Source organism: Lepisosteus oculatus, chromosome 4 (genome assembly GCF_040954835.1).
Source record: "Lepisosteus oculatus isolate fLepOcu1 chromosome 4, fLepOcu1.hap2, whole genome shotgun sequence".
Classification (NCBI taxonomy): domain Eukaryota; kingdom Metazoa; phylum Chordata; class Actinopteri; order Semionotiformes; family Lepisosteidae; genus Lepisosteus; species Lepisosteus oculatus.
In genome coordinates this window covers 33622909-33640526 of record NC_090699.1, presented here as the reverse complement: position 1 = coordinate 33640526, position 17618 = coordinate 33622909, and the positions used below count along the sequence as shown (strand labels likewise).

General features: G+C 35.9%; 2 protein-coding genes across 2 annotated transcripts in view; one reads left to right on the top strand and one right to left on the bottom strand.

The window, feature by feature from the left end:
- The first annotated feature begins 4987 nt into the window (after positions 1-4987).
- Positions 4988-8910, top strand: LOC107077403 (uncharacterized). The gene is made up of 2 exons (XM_015347662.2): positions 4988-5577; positions 7476-8910. Exons 1-2 carry the CDS (start codon positions 5443-5445, stop codon positions 7986-7988), a joined length of 648 nt encoding a protein of 215 aa, XP_015203148.1. The 5' UTR covers positions 4988-5442; the 3' UTR covers positions 7989-8910.
- Positions 8911-10291: 1381 nt separating this feature from the next.
- The window catches only part of LOC102684991 (G protein-coupled receptor kinase 5), a 29036-nt gene continuing 21709 nt past the window's right edge, over positions 10292-17618 (bottom strand). Inside the window, exons 14-17 of the mRNA XM_006630728.3 lie at positions 17130-17267; positions 15424-15561; positions 13083-13214; positions 10292-12386 (exon numbers count right to left, since the gene is read on the bottom strand). Of these exons, the coding sequence (XP_006630791.1) occupies positions 12285-12386; positions 13083-13214; positions 15424-15561; positions 17130-17267 (510 nt within the window). The 3' untranslated portion in view covers positions 10292-12284. The remainder of the gene's footprint in view (positions 12387-13082; positions 13215-15423; positions 15562-17129; positions 17268-17618) is intronic.

Below are 17618 nucleotides of genomic sequence, written 5' to 3'. Positions count from 1 at the left end.
GCCTTCCTGAGAATGTGCGGTTGACTGAGTAACTGAGTTGGGAATGCAGTTAGGTGCCTGCTGAGTCACTCACCTGGGGCAAACACCTCTAATAACTAACAATATAAAGCTGGCAAAGGCAAAAGTGTTTCACAAACCAGATGTATGCACTTGTAGAACTGTTACAGATACTCAAGAAATATTGGTGCTATCTGGATACAACATCTCTGATCCAGGATTTCAACATCGTCTTCATGAATCTGGTTTTCTTTGCAGAGTTCTGATAAAGTAGCAGTAGTAATTAAACCTAAGTGTTCCCTTAAAGAAAATGTGATCATGTGTTTTTAGTGTAATTTCACTGTGATCAATGTAATTGAATCAAGTGCTAAGAGGTATTCTGTGATGCCGACGACAATCTTAAATACCACAGTTAGTAGTTCCTCTGTTTCTTGGTGTAGTGTGATGTGTGTTTCTATATACAGGGCTTTGCATTAGAATTCAGACCTTTCCAGTGTTGTCCTATTTTGTGAAATTACAAAATGATGCATATATTTTTAACTGGACTATTCAAACTAAAGACTTCTAATGGAAGCCTAAAGAGAAAAAAAACTGAAATATGCATTGATATTCAGACCAATAAAATCAATAATTAGTAGAGGCACTTTGGGCAGCAATTACAGCCAGAAATCTTTTTGGGTTAGTCACTTATCAATGTGTACATACTGTATATATATTGTACCTCCCGATTGCAGTTAAGATATCTAAGGCTTTAGGGTAGCAATGTGTGATTTGTTTGAACAAATCTGGTTTAAGCACACTATTTCGGAGCAATGAAATACTAAAGTGCTAATTTCTCACTGTGGCAGTGTGATTTTGCTTCATTTTTAACTGTCTTTGAAGATTGATATATATGTTAATTATCCAGAGAAGCAGAGAAGAACATTTCTGATAACCTTTTTTTCTAGTCTACAGGTGCTGTAGTCTAGAATTATAATCCAGAATTTTATGTGTTACTTAAAATGAAAGTTCTAGATTATAATTTAACAAATTCATATTCAAGGACTCTGTAAATCTATTTTCATCCACCAGATGTCATTAATATCCATCTTGTACCCAATAAATAACCCAAGTGCAGATTAGGTTCCCTACATGAGCAGTAATGCCTGGCAGTCCAAGAGACATCACTACCACTCTTCATGACCATAATTCTGCATCTTAAATAACTGTTCTGCCACTGTTCACAACCTAAAAAGGAAAATATATTGTAATTCAAAGCAGTGGAATCTCAATGCTTAGAAAACAGAAACACAATTACATAACCTACAGGAAAACGACAGATTTGAACAGTATCTGTTAGTTTTCTTTTTTTTTTAAGTGATAAACATATTAGTGTATCATTTTAAAAGTAATATATAACAGATGTTTTATATATATGACTGAAGGACATGCTATTCTACAAAAAGGGTACATTTAAACTACAATACATAGTAGTACAATACATATTATGTGCAATATGATGTGTAATCTTATTAGTTTAATATTAAATGTCTTTCAATTTACCTATTTTTCTTTCACAACAGAGTTCATTTTCTCAGAATGCTTAAACAATTATGACTTCTCAATAAGAAATATGTTAATAAATATAGGATTTTGACTGATGACCTAATTCCTTTTCTTGTCAGCTTTGAACATGTTGGTATTGGAGTACTCAAGTTGAAATTACCTTGGGCATATCCAAATAATCATCTTAATGTGATTATTCCAACATTATTAAGGGTCTTACCTTAACCAAGCATTGTAAATGCTATTAATGTTTCCCAGATGTTCCAAAGTTTCGTCAAATCAATTTTTGCTGAAGATTAAGGGAGAAGTTTTGCTGCTGCACAGGTTCTCCACACAAGAAGGGGAACAGGAAATAATATTTCCCGAATAAAATTGTGAATGTTTGAAGGAACAAACTTTTGAATAAGCTGTGACAAATTCAGAATATTAAAAGAATTCAGTATAGTAGTTGAACGTATTTATGTACCCTTGCATTACTGTTCCCAAATAGAAAAGGAGGTTTATATGTAAACAAGTTTATATCTAAACAAGATTAAAAAAAGCCATGTGGCTGCCATCATGCTTACAACTTTTAGAACAAGAGACAGTATAAAGCAATACAAATCTTACTCAGGAGCTTCAACACAAGAAAGTTTTGTTTTACTAGCTTAAAGAGTCTGTTAAGCAGGATGTCAGACGCTGCATTAAAACACATTCTTGGGTTCTTCCAGAAACTTACATTTTCTGGACAGCACTATGCTGGAAAAGGAAAAAGCAGCCCCTTGTTTATGTTATCCCATGCCGTTGCCAGTCTCATATGCCAGACAGGTCTTTAACAAACAGGATTCTTTTTACAGCTCCTGTCCACATTTTCTCATGTTGATCGCCTCAATAATGCTCTTACCAGAGCCCACCAGCTGTCTCTGCGTAACACAACATCATGCCTTTTTCCCTCACATGGAGAAGAACACCTTCTGCTACAAACACACTTCACACCTCACACATTTAATCGCTTCAGCTTGTTTGAGTTCAGCTTGAAATTCATGTAATAAAAGTCTTGTATGTAAAGCAGGTAATCTCTTTGTTTAAAGAATAATACAGAATCACATTTACATTTGATTTTTACGTTTACACATTACATATATATTTAATTTTTTAAAGTGTTTTTAGAGTACCACAGAGTGATACTTGCACTACTGTCACACAATGAAACATGTAAAATAGATGATGACTGCAACAAAGCATAAAAGGCAAAATGTCTATTGAAACTAAATATAAAATGATACTTTTAAACATGAAACATGCTTTTGAAATATTACTCAATAACAATCTATTGCAAATAAAATCTCAAGGAACAGAATGGTCTGCTGACTGCAGTAAGAAACCCTGGAGCTCAGAGAAAGAGTAATGGTATAAGGACACAAAAAAAACAAGAGCTAAAAGACATGTTGCTTACCTTATATAGAGGGGCTTAATTGCTAATGACGTTAAAGAGCCACTGGTTTGAGTCCCTAACTACCCTAAGGCTTTAGGAATAACAAGTCATAGAATGTGTAGAGCTGTTGTTGACAGATGTCACTATTATCTCAGTCTTAGCTTTTCTTTGAGGTAAAGAAAGTATTGACCTTTGCCACAATGTGTTCTAAACTATACTGAACTAGTTTTAGTATCCGAGCCTGCTTCTCTGGGAACACCAGAAAAATTATAATTTTATTATAATGGAATGATATGATTGTGTTAATGAAAAAAAAATTGAAATGTTTAAAACTATTGCTTCTAAAAACATTTAAAAAACAAACAATTTTTAAAAGAGAAATCAGGCCAGGATACATTTTTCATCACTTATCTATCTCATACAGTATGAAGTAATTTATTTTCATGTCTTCTAATTTGACTTATTATTCATCATTGTAGCTTTTATGTATACAGACTCAAAAACAGGACGATAAATTAGAATGTAAAAAATAGTATTGCCTATGTTCAATTTATGGCCTTCTGTATTACTTTTAATTGACAATTAATCCAACTCTATTTCAATTCTGATTTTCATTATACTATGTATGCAATAACACAGAGATAAGAGTGAATAATATATCAATTATATTAATAATATGGCAGTCCGATGCAGGTGACCTTTAAAACTACTGGACAGCTCTGCTGGAGCTCTTCAGGTTCTATGTAGCTTCAAACCATGCAAGCTTCAAACAGATTATTGTAAGGCACGCAGTGAAAATGTGTTATGTACTGCATTATTTTTACTTTTGCTTTTGTGGCAGGTTTATAAAATGTGTTGGGATTTTGTTTACCCCTCTAAACTTGTTTTTTTTTTCATTTCCTAATATCCTTCCTCTTTGCCTTATGCCTTTTATATTCCTGTATACCATTTCCAGCACCTTTTAATTAGTTTTTATTTAATCTTGACCCCTTTCTTTTACTTGTCTAAAATGTACATCTTCTGGGCATTACTTGTTTTTATTTGTGGGCTTTCACTGAGTCACTTCTATAATGTGTTAGAATTTAGGTTAAAAGGTAAAAAGGCTTATATTTGAAGTATTTTTCTTTGTTTATGTAGCAGTTCTAATTCCTGAATGTTTTTCAGGGATAACTGTTTCTTGAATGTACTGAAATATTTTTATAGCCTGTTATTAAGAGATGTAACTGAGTTGAGAATATTGGAAACTCCAGCCTATCTGGGTTTCCAATCAACAATAAGATAGTTTTGCAACATTTTGATTTTGATTCATTTGCAACATTCTGGGTAGACTTTTGCTTGATTTATGCTCCTACTTTGTGAACAGATTCCTGCTTATGTTTTTTGCTTTTTATATTCTCTTTCTAAAGAGCTTCTACATAGGTAGTTAGCTCAATGTAACGAGCAGTGCTTTGAAAGTGGGTTTTGAACTCAGTGTAAAATAAATTTTAATTCCCTCAGTTTAATAGTTTTTAGGATAGTTTTTCTTGCTACATTGCCATATTATATAGCATATTAAATAGAAGGAGTGCTGAAGAATAAATAAGAAAAAAGAGGGAGCAAAAATAAATAAATGGGATCAAAAACCACAGGTGTACACTCCTTTAAAAGACCAGTGCACTTACTTCTGTATTTATTGCATTTTAAGACCTCCTTAGTATACTGTATATTTATGAATCAACTTAAATTTTCTTCCATAATGATAAACACTGCCATTGTAGCACTGTTTATTAAACTCAATAAATGCTTATGCTCAGAAATGAAGGTATTTATAAACACCAGGTGTTCCTGTAAAGGAAATTAATCCTTCTCACAGTCACTAACACTTTGTGCCTTGTAGGTTATGTGGTCATTGTGCCACATCTACCAAGATGATCTGTCTTCTTGGTTTTTACAGTCTAACAGTAAAGTACTGTAAGAAGCATACATGTTTTTGCCGATAGAGCTGGCAAATGCTGAGGCAAAACCAACAGGTGTTTTTGGAGCAATTACGTGTTATTCTATCCATAATTGAGTGTAGACGTCATGACCAGGATCTGATAAGGACTGGCTCATGTGAGCAAAAGACTTTGACATTAGCAAATCCAAGCAGCAGGCAGAGCTCTGATAATCTCTCTAAACACTTTGATCTGAAGCCCATGGATTTTCAAGATCTAAAGCTGTGAGGAACTTGTGGGATCCATTAAGAGGGAAAAGGCAATCAGCCCCTAAGCAAGGCAATTGCAAGGCTCTGTCCTGGAAAACAGATCTTTTGAGAAGCTGCAGCTGCGATAAATAATTTTTAATTTCGCCTCAAATTATTTTGACAGCATATTTTTCAAAAAGCAGCAATTTAACCATGAGATCCCTGAATACAGCTAAATGAGTGTTAAGTTTCTAAAGATAAAATCTGAACAATAAATTGTAAAGATTTATTGATAACTTTTATAAGGAATTTTTTGAAAAACACAATGCCTTACTATGGAAACTCAGTCCATCTAAAACGGACTCATTCACGAAGGTATGGGGCACGGCGGAGGTCAAACAGTACTGGAGTCTGTATCCTGCCCAGCATTCCGGAGTATCCCGGGTTCCAGGACATCAAGGTATGGAATTCTTTTATTTTACCTGCTGAGTCAATTAAGAATGAATTCTCATTCAAAACAATGGGCTGGAGACCTGCTAGTGCAGCTGGCATTTACTAGAGTAATGTGAGTGAGGAACCCATCTGTCTGCCTGTTGTGTCTTCTGTCCCTCCTGGGCTTTGAGCTGTGACCCTCTGCTCTGAAATCCAAAGTCCTCAATCACACACTATGCTGCAGCCCTTTTAAGCAGCCGTGGTCAGCCTCTTCCATCTGGACTAGCATTTAAAATCTGTATATTATGATTGAATCTCCAAAACATTATGTATTTATTTTGGAAGCTATCCCTCTTTCACCATTTTTTTCTTCCCAGCTGAAATTCTCTTATGTAATAAACTAATAGGAAATTCAGATGTGTAATGTGATACAAACAATTGGACAGATGTGGAGCTAACATAACAGCACAACTCTCTCCAAGTCTGACCAACAGTGTAAAAAACAAATTAAATATATCATGCCACAAACCTTTCCAGGACAAGAAGGTGAAAATGAATGGCTAGATGAATGCATGAATCATTATGTCATTAAAAATTGAAATTTACTTTGAACAAATCACAATTTCTCTGCAATGCAAAATTAGCCTGTCTCAGATGATTTAGAAAGATGTGAAGGCATGAAGCCTGTTTCCTCTGTGTGTACCATATTTAAATGCACATGACTGTGACTAATAGCTGTGGCCAGCCAAGACTGTGAATATTTTTTTAACAAAGTACAATATTTCTAAAGAAACAGAAGGTGTCTTGGAATCCAACTAGCCTGGGTGTACAGCTTTAAGAATGTTGCCACAGAACATAGCAGGAAAAGCCCTGTAAGGAATGAAGGTTATGCTGTAAGCTACATCTGTGCAAAGCTGAACAAAATCCACGTAGTAAAAATCAACATTTATGTTGCAAAATAATAGCTGTGGTCTGAACCCCACATGAAAGGGTGTTTCGTTACTAAAGTCTTGATACAAAAGTGCATCAAAGCCTTTGAAATTCAAACTGAAAGTCGTGGAAAAAAATAAAGAGAAAACATAAATACAGTGATTTATTGTTCAGGAACAGAACAAGGTAAGGCTAAAAATGTACACTGATGTTCAAAAGCTTTGGAGATTCAATTTCTTGAAAGCTTTTATTACATGATAAATGTAAATAGATTCTTTCACACAAATACATCACACGTAATCTGGAGCCAAATATTTATGCTGTGCCTCATTAGAACAGCCTTCATAACTTACTTTCCATCTGGTACCAATCTAGCCTAGGAAGTTGGAACTGATCATAAAGCAAAAACTGAAGGAAATGCATGAGTGCCAATGAGGGATGTTTTCTTGTGATTTATCCCTCCTGAGACACAGAGCTATTTTTCCCAGTCTCCTCTATTTTAGAATGTAACTCATAAACCATTCCTCTGTTTTCTTCCATTCAGAAAATAACACACTGCACATTTTCTCAAATGAAGCTTTCAAAATAAGACATTTCATAATCCCACACTGCCTCTCAGTATGATGTACTTTAACACATTTCAGCAGAAGGTTTTCCTCTCTACCACCTGTACTAGCTGTATGTTGTTTTACAAAGTCTTTACAAAAGTGGTAGAAAAACAGTACAATACATTTTGGAATTAAAATTCTCTAAGTATGAGAACATTACCCAGGTATATGTCACATTTATTTGACGCATTCCAATAAAATCATAGTTTTACTACTGCTCATGGTGTGCGTTATTTGGGATCTGTGCCACACTATCCATTTCATTAAGTTTTGTTTGTATTGATTGCAGCACTGCACATTATTTTCAAAATAATGCCAGATGAAGTATGTTGTAAGTGGACGTTCTAAAAGAACATAAAATAAAATTTTTTTTTTTTCATTTTCCCAGGTTTCAAGGAGTCTACCTGCAAGTGCAAACTCCAGCCCAGTCTTTCAAGACTTGCCACACAAGAGAAGCCTGGCCTCCCCACCACGGTTTGAGGGTAACTCTGCTGTAAGACCCATCACCTGTGAAAGCTTGAAATCCCAGGAGATTGCCAATGGCACCGAGAGCAATCACCTCTCCCAGGATTTAGGTGACTGGAATGGGGGATTCCATGAACAAAACATGCAGGACTACTTCAGCCAGAGGCTGATGGAGCTGAAAAACATTGAGTCTCATCATAGCCCAAATGCAAGGTCAGGCCTGACTCAGCAATGCCACAGCAGAAGAATGTGTCGCCGCAACAGCTGCGCAGCCATCATTACGGGTCCTGTCCCCAAATACTATGAGCAGCTGGAGAGTCGGTCCCAGATGGAGCGTGGCAGCAAAGTCAAGTCATTGAGCGTCCTCGATTTCTACAAGCGCTGCAAGACGGACTGCTGGAACAAAATCAATAGCTGGCGGGTGTTCAAATCATAAGCTGACCCAGGATTTAAATTATTCTCTTAAGAATGTGAATACATTTGGTGCACGTGTGGAGGTGAAGGACAATGGGTTCTAAACTATCATCAAACACATTTCTTTCCTGTCCTTTTTTCCTTGAAATTGTTTCGTAGAGTTCCTTATGACAGCATTGTTTAAAACCACCTCATTTAGTGATCTGATGGTAACTAAAAACAAACACACTTATAACAATTTAGTTGTGTTTTTTTAACATTTGCTCCTAAATGCAGTGTAATTATTCTCAGTACATCCCAGAGGCTCGTACACCAGTTTTGGAGGCAAAGCATCCAGCAGGTTTTATAGGTTTCTTTATATGTCCACAATAAAAGCTGACTTTCTATCATGTAAAAAAAGAGGAGCCTTCATGGAAATATTAATGAGAAACCAGTGCTGGTAATGTAAAGTATAGAAGAAATGTCCAAGTATACTAATCTTAGCTGTGTTTGTTCAGAATCTATGAAGATATTAACTTTTAGTCATGGATAAATAATTCTTCATTTCTTGAATTTTTAAAATATAAAGAATGCAAATCTGTTCTAGTGTTTTCTTTTAACAGAAGGCATTTTTTAAAATGATTCACAAGCAGGTGACATTGACGTTTTTGAATCACTCATACCCTCTTTTCTGACTGATGTTCCCAGGTATAAAAGCTTCAAAATTTATATCCTGTTTTATTTTCTTCAAGATATGCCCAAATACTTTTGATTAAAATAAAATGTTATGCTGCTTTATTGATTTATGTGCATTCATTAAATCAATATTAGCTTATATTATTGATATACAAGTTGGACAAGGTTTCCTAGAATGTGCCCTTTTATTGCAGCTTTTATTAGATGTTCCAGCATGTTTGCATGACAGTTTGGTAAAATAATTAAATTAAAATTAAAGGCTTTCAGCCACCTCCCATCTGTGTCTGTGTTTCTGTCACAAGCCTGAAAAAAGCTAAAAGCGGCAGATTGCAAACAAAGCAAGGCAGAGAGATGCAAATGAAATTCTGTGAGAAGTAACTAAGCTGGAGAAAACACAAATAGAAAAGTGTGCTACCAAACTGAAAATCTGTTATGTTCTACTGTGATGCCAAGTTGAATAGTCCCGCTTCAGTTTCCATGTAATTAAAAGTCTAATGCAGGTCTCATCAGATAGCAGTGTGTCCATACTATAAGTTCTTAGTGAACCATTACCGAAAGAATCACTCCACTTCAGCTTGCATGAAGAATGGCAGTTTGGAGCCACGTTTGACTCACTGCACATCTACATGTATTCTGCTTCACTTCACAATATATGAATATTGAAAGCGAAGTCACAGACTGAATGTACCTGGAAAGAGACATTTACAACGTGAGCCCACAAGATGTAACTACACGACTACATTTACAACTTCAATTTAACTACAAAAACAGAAATCTACAAGAAAACTACGTATGAGAGAAAGTAAAAGGTCAATCACATTTTGAGAACTGGTACTGGAAAAAATCTTTTGGCAGGTAGCTGAACTCTGATGCCATGACCCAGTGAACACTCTGGTGTGGTGAATGTAGCTGTCTGTTCGCAGGAAACTCTAGCTTCAGAGCCACTGTGTCCCTCCCTAGACAGCACAGAATTCCATTATGCCCAAAGGCCAAGCCTCTTGCAGCAGGAGAATTCAATGTTATCCACGTTTCAAGACAGTGAAGTCACCTTTTGTAAACTGAGCGCAAATGAGCTCTTTTACATTCTCCCCTTCTAAACCCCATCTTCTCGTCTGCAGAAACTTCAGTAACTAGCATCAGTCTGTGATCCAAATTACAGCACCAGCGTGATGAACGTGGCTCGCAGGCAATGCCACATACTGTAGTAGCAGTCCTCAGACAGTGGAGAATTCTATTACGCTGAAAGGTCAGGCCTCCTGCCAAGGCATGATCCAGGTTCCAAGGGGGTGATGTCATCTTCTGTTATAGTTTAATTGCCAAATGAGCTCTGTTACATTTGAACACATTTAATTGCAGTGTAAATGTCTAGTTTTAATTGTGATATATTTTGTAGAGCTAGAACAGAGGAAATGGCCAAAGCACTCAGCCTACATAATTCCTTTATTAGAGGTTACTCAGATTTAATACGGGAGCTCTAAAGCAAAGGGTAAATTAAAACTACAGCCTTTATGGCATTGGGCCGAGTATCACAGTACTTTTCACAAATTAAGAGACGTAGTTTATGAAGATTGAGGTGTAATCTGAAAAACAATGGAAACTGTCAAATATAAATTTGACGCAAAAGAAGACACGTCAGAATGTGGGACCAAATTTTTTTTGCTTGGCAAAGGCATATGATTTAATGTTTGAAGGCACAGAACATAGCAAAAAGTTCCTGGAGTTCCTGCACACTCCGGGAACAGAATAGAGGAGTGTAATTAAGTAAAACATTAGACCTTACAATGTAGCAGTGTATAAAATTTATATGTTTTCTTTTGTACTTGAAACACTGTTCAAAGATGGGCCCTTATATAGTTGTGAATGCACTCCTCTCAAATAATTGTGGGGTTCTGAAATTTCACCCAATTTCTTTGTTCCCTTAGAGTTTCACCACTCATGTATTTAACCATATCATTGCAGGATTAACTTCTTTAAACAAAAAAATCAAGTACAAGCAATACAATTTTCGATACCCAATTTAAACAAAAATTGCACACAGTAAGGAAAGTAACATGTTTAAGATTTATAATTAAATGCTACTGTGTCTTGAACATATTAGAATGATATTTTCTTGAATGTTCTAAAAGTAACATACTGTACACATTTTTCACATTCTATCCTTATTGACAAGGAGCTAATTTAAATGACTACCTTAAGTTTTAGCAAGTAAGGTTCAGATAAAGCTAAATACATTTTTTAACATGGGTAACTGTGATTGAACCACCGACTCCTTGGCAAACTGCTGCTCAACCCGGAGCGTATGAAAAATAAGATTAAAAACAAATTCCTATAGCTGTAAAATGAGAGATAAAGTAGGCATCCTCTATGTTAAAAATGAACACTACGTCTTGAACAACAGCAACATCCATATAACATATTCAGACATTCTACACACAGCAACACGTGCCCATAGGACAAAAGAGAAGAGAACTCCCGTGAGTTTCTGTACTAGTTGGCTATTAGAATGTTCTCTAACTTCTGCTTTATTGTTTCAGTGGGACACATACAATTCTTACATTTGTTTTCTGCCCTTGAATAGGACCAGTGCCACAGACTAACACAGGTAACTATTATACACGCATTCCAAATAGCCAATGCTTATTACTTTTGAAATTTTCTAGAAAAAGAGTTATTCATAGAGGAATGTTCTAAAAATGAAAAGGGAAGAGGAAAGTTTTTTTTTTAAGTGATTAGCATTGCTTGTGGTACAGCACTTCTAGGATACATGACAACATCCGTAAAGACTAAATCACCCCCGGTAGCTATCCAAATCTGCAATATACTTGAGTATTTACTTTGACAGGGTACACTTTAATAAATAACACAAAAAACAGCTTTCCACATTAAAATCTGCAATGGTATTAAATAATGAAAAGGCAAATTGATCTGGCAAATCAGGTTGTGAAGGTCCCAGAAAACATAAAAAGTATTGCAAATTAAACAAAATCATATACATATATATACAGCCTATGTATACATAAATATAAAAAATAAAATCAATCGATTAAGTTCTACATTGCATTTCATACAAATAATTTCAGTGGATGCCATTCAGAGAACGCTTGACTTTGCCTGGGCTGTTGGACTGACAAAAATCATCCGAAATTCAAACGTTCATTCAAATACAAACGTACAAAAAATGTAAACTGAGACAATAAGAGTTAAATGTACAAAATGTATTATTTCCCTTATAATAGTAATTAAGAATAATAATTATAATAAAGACAAAATTTAGTTTTAGTCCAATGTCATGTTTCTTTAATACGTGCAAGTAGTCTTGTACATAGCTTGGTTTTATTAATTTTGCTATTGCAATGTTCTAAGGAGACTTGTTTTGCTGTTGATCTTGCGCGCATCAACTGTGGTATAAACCTGAGTGGAACTGGAACATCTCCATCCAGAAAGAGGCTCTGACTGTCACTGTGGAATGAATGAACAGCTCCATTGTGTGGACTGGGTGGATATCAGCAATTACTGTCTCTGCCCCTCCTAAACCATTACAGCTTTTCCAGGAGTTCCCATTTCGCTTTCGGCTCTCACCAACGCTGGAGGACGCAGCCAGAGGGTGGGCTAGGGGCAGTGGCGACCGTTCAAAGGCTCTTCACTAGCTGCTGCCCGTGGAGTTCGAGGTCACGTGATTGGAATTCACATGGTGGTTGGAATGGGTCTTGGAGTTTGAAGGGCTGTTAGAGTTGTTTTGGTGATGCTGTGAAAACATTGTAATACACCATTGAGACAATGGCAAACACTGCCTCCAAAGACTGTTCATCTTCCTCTGGTCAGCTCTGTAATGTCATGAATCTGGATGAAGAAGTGTGCTGGGCTGTTCAAGTAATGTCCCGATGATAGAACTGATTTCTGTGTTGAGCTAAACAAGCTGAATTATTCTATTGGATACATACAAACAAAAACAATACTTAGGGAAAAAAAGAAATGGAAAAAAATGATTATCTCTTCAAAGGGCAGCTCCATGCACAGTCTCAGCCATCAAGCTATCCAATATTACGGTTATGTCAAGCATATTAAGGGTAAACAGGGGAAAACATATAAGTGTTAGGTAGAATAGCAGTGTTACCCCAGTGTCCTGGCCAAGTTTCCCCCCAACCTTTACCAATCTTGTCCTCCTAATAATCCCCATCTATAAATTAGCTTCATCACTCTGTTCTCTTCCCCACTGATAGCTGATGTGTGGTGAGCGTACTGGAGCACTAAGGCTGCTGTCACATCATCCAGGTGGGGCTGACACTGGCAGTGGTGGAGGGGAGTCCCCATTACCTGTAATGTCCTGCAGTGTCCAGAAAAGCACTATAGAAGTGATAGGATTATTTTTATTATATTGTTCAGTCTTATTGTGAGAGGCCACATACAGCAATCCCAACTGGATAAGGTGTGCAAGATTTACCTGACGTCGAAAGAAGCGGTGAAGTATTCCTTTCTTGGGTGGCTCTGGGAGGTAGCTCCTGTCCAGGTCTTGGGGAAGCTCTCCAATTGTCCCAAATGTGTTCAGCTCACTGAAACACTCTGTTTCAATCATCTGGGGAAAAGGGAAGGGTTACTGAAAGGCCAAAGCCAGACTTAAAGAAAAAACATAACACAGGGCGAGACAATACAGTGGTTTCAAGCACTCAGCATCTGAAAGCCTGGACACTGAACAACATATGTGAGGCAATGCATAGAGGTGTTAGCAGGGTCTGGGACCCCTGTATTATGAAGGTTCAGCCTTTTTAGTACTTAGTACAGAAATATCTAGAAATAAGAAAACAGAAACAGATTTTATTTGTTAAATGTATTACTTATGCCCTTACATTAAAATTTATTAAATTTATTTTTTCTTGTGACTGCCTTACTTCTTCCTGCTTAAAAGGAAAATATATTCATGATACAGAAATCCACAGTCTGAATGAAGTGAAATTAACCTACTGTAAACCTCCTTCTAGCAAGTTTACAAAAACAATTGCTATTAGTATAGAATCATATAGTAACACTAAATGAAGCTGAAAGAAACACTATTGTGTTCCAGTCATTCATCGAGAGAGTCTTGCCAACCTGGTACCAGCTGACTATAACTGGGAAGAATGAGCTTATGTGAGAAACGGCACTATTATATTTTTGTTGTGTGGAAGACATGCTGTGTGGAATTCATGTGTGCCCTCAGAATTCCAGCTTTTTACTGGACATTCAAACAAAGCCATTCCAAGCATGTGGTGCAGATAGTTTATGCCATGACACTCTTATGATCCTGCTCTCAGTGTGTGTAACATGGCGCCCATTGTAAACTTGACCAAACTCTCTACATAAGGCTCTGTTTACAGTGACATCTAGTGGATGCACAAAAGATGTATTGCGACGTAGTAAAACAAAGAATGTATTGTTACTGCTAACTCTTCTTCCTTCTAGTGTTGTTACGTTAACCTGGTCTATAATTTATCAAGCATTTTATATATTTTAGTTAACATTTTATTTATTTTATGTTAACATAGCTAAGATTAAGTCTATTTGCTTTAGTGTTGTGTTATTATCAGCAAAGGTTAAGAAGAGAGGTATCATAAAGCAGGCAGTTTCTGTTACCATACACCATATTAAATTAACAGTTTTTCACTAAACATACATACTGTAAAACGTATGTAGGTAGGAAACACTATGTGAAAACATTTATCAGATTCCCAAGATTAGCAGTTGCAGAACACTTGGTGTAGTTGGCTGAAAGCTTCTGATAGTAATCAGTTGGAAGTAATATTTTGTGGATTTCATGTGTTAATAATCGGTTTCCATAAAAGTTCATACTGAATTTTAATTAGATGGGGTCTCAAGAAACATAACTATTGGAGGCTATAATATCTTTGAATCACTCAGAACATGTCAGTGTACAGTAGAGAAAGAAATCTGTACGAAAGGGAAAAGTATTATTGTCTTTAACAACGTTATTTTGTTTCCATATCAAATATATCCATATCTGGGTACCAGAAGTTTACTGGATCAGAGAGAGTTTACTGGATCATGCTCTTGTGTTTCTTGATGGATCATAGGTAGTCAGATTTAACAACATGACTGAGCACTTTGCTCCAGACACACATCACCCTTTGCATAAAAGTGAGACTTCAGTCCTAAGCGCACTGCCTGTCAAAACACTGCACAATCTAAATCCACTGAAATTTCAACTGCACCTTCATCCCCACCCACACACCCACTGGCTAAGAAATATCACACTGTATTTGTAAAATCACAATGTGGGAGAGAAATGTATGCTTGTGAAACCATTTATCTCTTATTTGCATAACTATGAACACCACCTTTGACCCAACAATCAGCTTCTCTATTTGGCCTTCTATGGTCTTCTTTCTCTCCCTTCCTAATCTAGTCTATCGGCCAAATAGTTGTGACACTGTGGCTAACGACTTAAGATTGCTTAAGAATATCAAATCTGATAACAGACAGAAATAAATGATCAAAGGTTCCTGAAGTTATCCAACAGTAATATGCAGAGATCTGATACTATACACACACTGCTGTAAAATTTAGGCCAGTGGCATGTTTCTGTTTTCTGGTACTTATCAAAGCATTTTAAGTGAAGTGTTTCTTCTAAAGTACAGCAATTGCACTCTTAAAGTTAATTTAAAATGTCATGGAACTCACAGTATTGTAAAAAGCAATGCTCTGTGAATTTTAAAATGTGAATATTACTAGGTGAGACTAGAAACAACAGAAATATTTTTAAAGGCGATATGCAAGCCCTTTTTTCTCACCTCATTCTGCCATGGTATGGAAACAGACCCTGTTGCAAACTTGGAATAGAAGTCATCATCTGTTTGGTCCAAGTTAACCCCCTTCACAGTGGAAAATTGTTCAATATCTAGGACATCTTTACAGTACACGGCACGAGGCTGAAGAACAAATTATGCTTTAGAAATTTGATTCTTGAAGAGCTGCCTTTTAATAATATTTACATTTCCTTTAGATTTTAAACACTGATACAAAAACACAGAAAAAAAAGTTAGGTGTATTTAATCTTTTAAATCTACATTCTGCTAAAACACAAACAATGAAACACACCAATAATTAAAGTTCCATTCTTCACCAGCAGTACAGTATATACATTACTGACTGTATATTTTCAGATAGGAAAAATAAGGAATAGCATAAGCTATCTTAAATCACATTCACAACTTTACTACTTTTTACTTCTGCAGTACAGGTACAGATACAGAGTAAGAGATTTTTTAAAGGAAGTGCTTATGTGCACAGAGATCACAAACATATGCTTAAGAGCCTGTGGTCTAAGTGAATAAAAGTGAGAAATCTAATCCTTAGTGTAAGTCCTGTTTAAACGTTCGTGCAAGTGAGTCATTCAAACTCCTTTTGCCAAACAAGACAAGACCTAAGCTTTACATATGAGATTCTATAGTTGAAATACTAAGTTACTAAGTTGTACAAAATAAATAAAAATTAACAGCAAATTATATTTCTTAATACACTAAAACATTATCGGGAGACAATGACCTCCTGACTGGACCTCAGGGTAGAAACTTCCTGACAAAGAATGTCTGATCAGAAAAACATTATTTTTTATTCCCTTTCAATAGTGCCAGATTATGGTCCTGATGAGGCAAACTAGGGACTATTTTCCAGAATACTTCTGTTTCTTCTCAAAAACATGAGGCTAGAATAGTGTAGTGTGTTGACATATTATATAGCCTATCACCTTGCTAAAGCATAACACCTGTGTAAATTGGTATACTGTTGCTCTCCTCATTAACACTTTCTCATAGTACAAAGGATGTAATGTGCAATGTTTACTTGTCACAATTAAACCATAATTTTTTGTACGTTTGTGCACAACTGGACTTTCTTAGTCTATCTGACCCATACTATTTTATTTAGTTTTCTAACAAACATATGCATTTTAAAACATTTAAAGGTTTCACTGTAAGTACCTTAAATTGGATCCTGTATATGGTACATATAACACATACAGTATAGTACATGATAGATGATAATCACCAGATAATTTTAATGAACCCCCTGTCTATTACAAACAATTTCAAATAATTTGCTTTTTTGTATGAAAAGTCATTGGACGTTTCTCTAGGAAAGGTGACAATGACTGAATTACCCTGAGTGCACTGACCATTATCACATTTCATAAAGAGTTCTCTTAAGCTACTAAAACAGGCAACACCTCCACACCTAGAGAAAAGCACCTGACATAAAAGTTAATTCTTTATTCTTCACATCATTCCGCCATCCATTTGAATCATTTGCATATGTTGTACTACAATGTCCCTGTTTGTGACTGAGTTTAACGCTATGGAAGCAAAACTGATTATGGATACTATTGGTTAGTCCAGTTTGCGATTTAAAAATGCTCAAATTAAGAGGGGGATCTTTGAAGAGCCATAATTCACTATCTCTTGTCAAGAGAACCTGTCTCCAGTTTGTGTGAAATACTCACATCAGGCACAAAAGGTGGCTCCAATATTCCAGCTTCTAAGCGTTTAAAGTTAATAGACTTAAAGAATGGGTGTCGCTTTACTTCTGATGCTCCTTCTCCTCTGCATCCAAGCCTCTCCTTTGGGTCTTTGGTTAATAACTACAAAATAAAGGAGAGACATATGATGTTCAGAATTAAGTCTAAAATATGTCATTTCATTATTATTTAACATTTATCGCAGTGAAAACTGTGGCAGGCACTGTGAAGCCCTTAAAATGCTAATAACGGGAGATGAAAATTATAAATAAATGAATCACCACCACCAAGTGCTGATGCTACTAAGTCAAGCTCCTCAACTGTTTTATTTTTTTATACATTTTTTTATTTTTTTTATTTACTGTTTCAGTAAAGGCTAAGCTGGGAAGGAATTAAGACAACATATCTACATCAAATGAGACTTTTTTGTTTCCACTTTAATCTTGGAACAGTTTAATCAGGGGTGATGGGTTC

What these genes read in the sequence shown, in the direction of transcription:
- LOC107077403 (XM_015347662.2), top strand. Translation starts at nt 5,443, where the DNA reads ATGCCTTACTATGGAAACTCAGTCCATCTAAAACGGACTCATTCACGA. An exon ending in CCGGGTTCCAGGACATCAAG is followed by an intron (nt 5,578 to 7,475) that starts GTATGGAATTCT and finishes TCATTTTCCCAG; the next exon opens with GTTTCAAGGAGTCTACCTGC.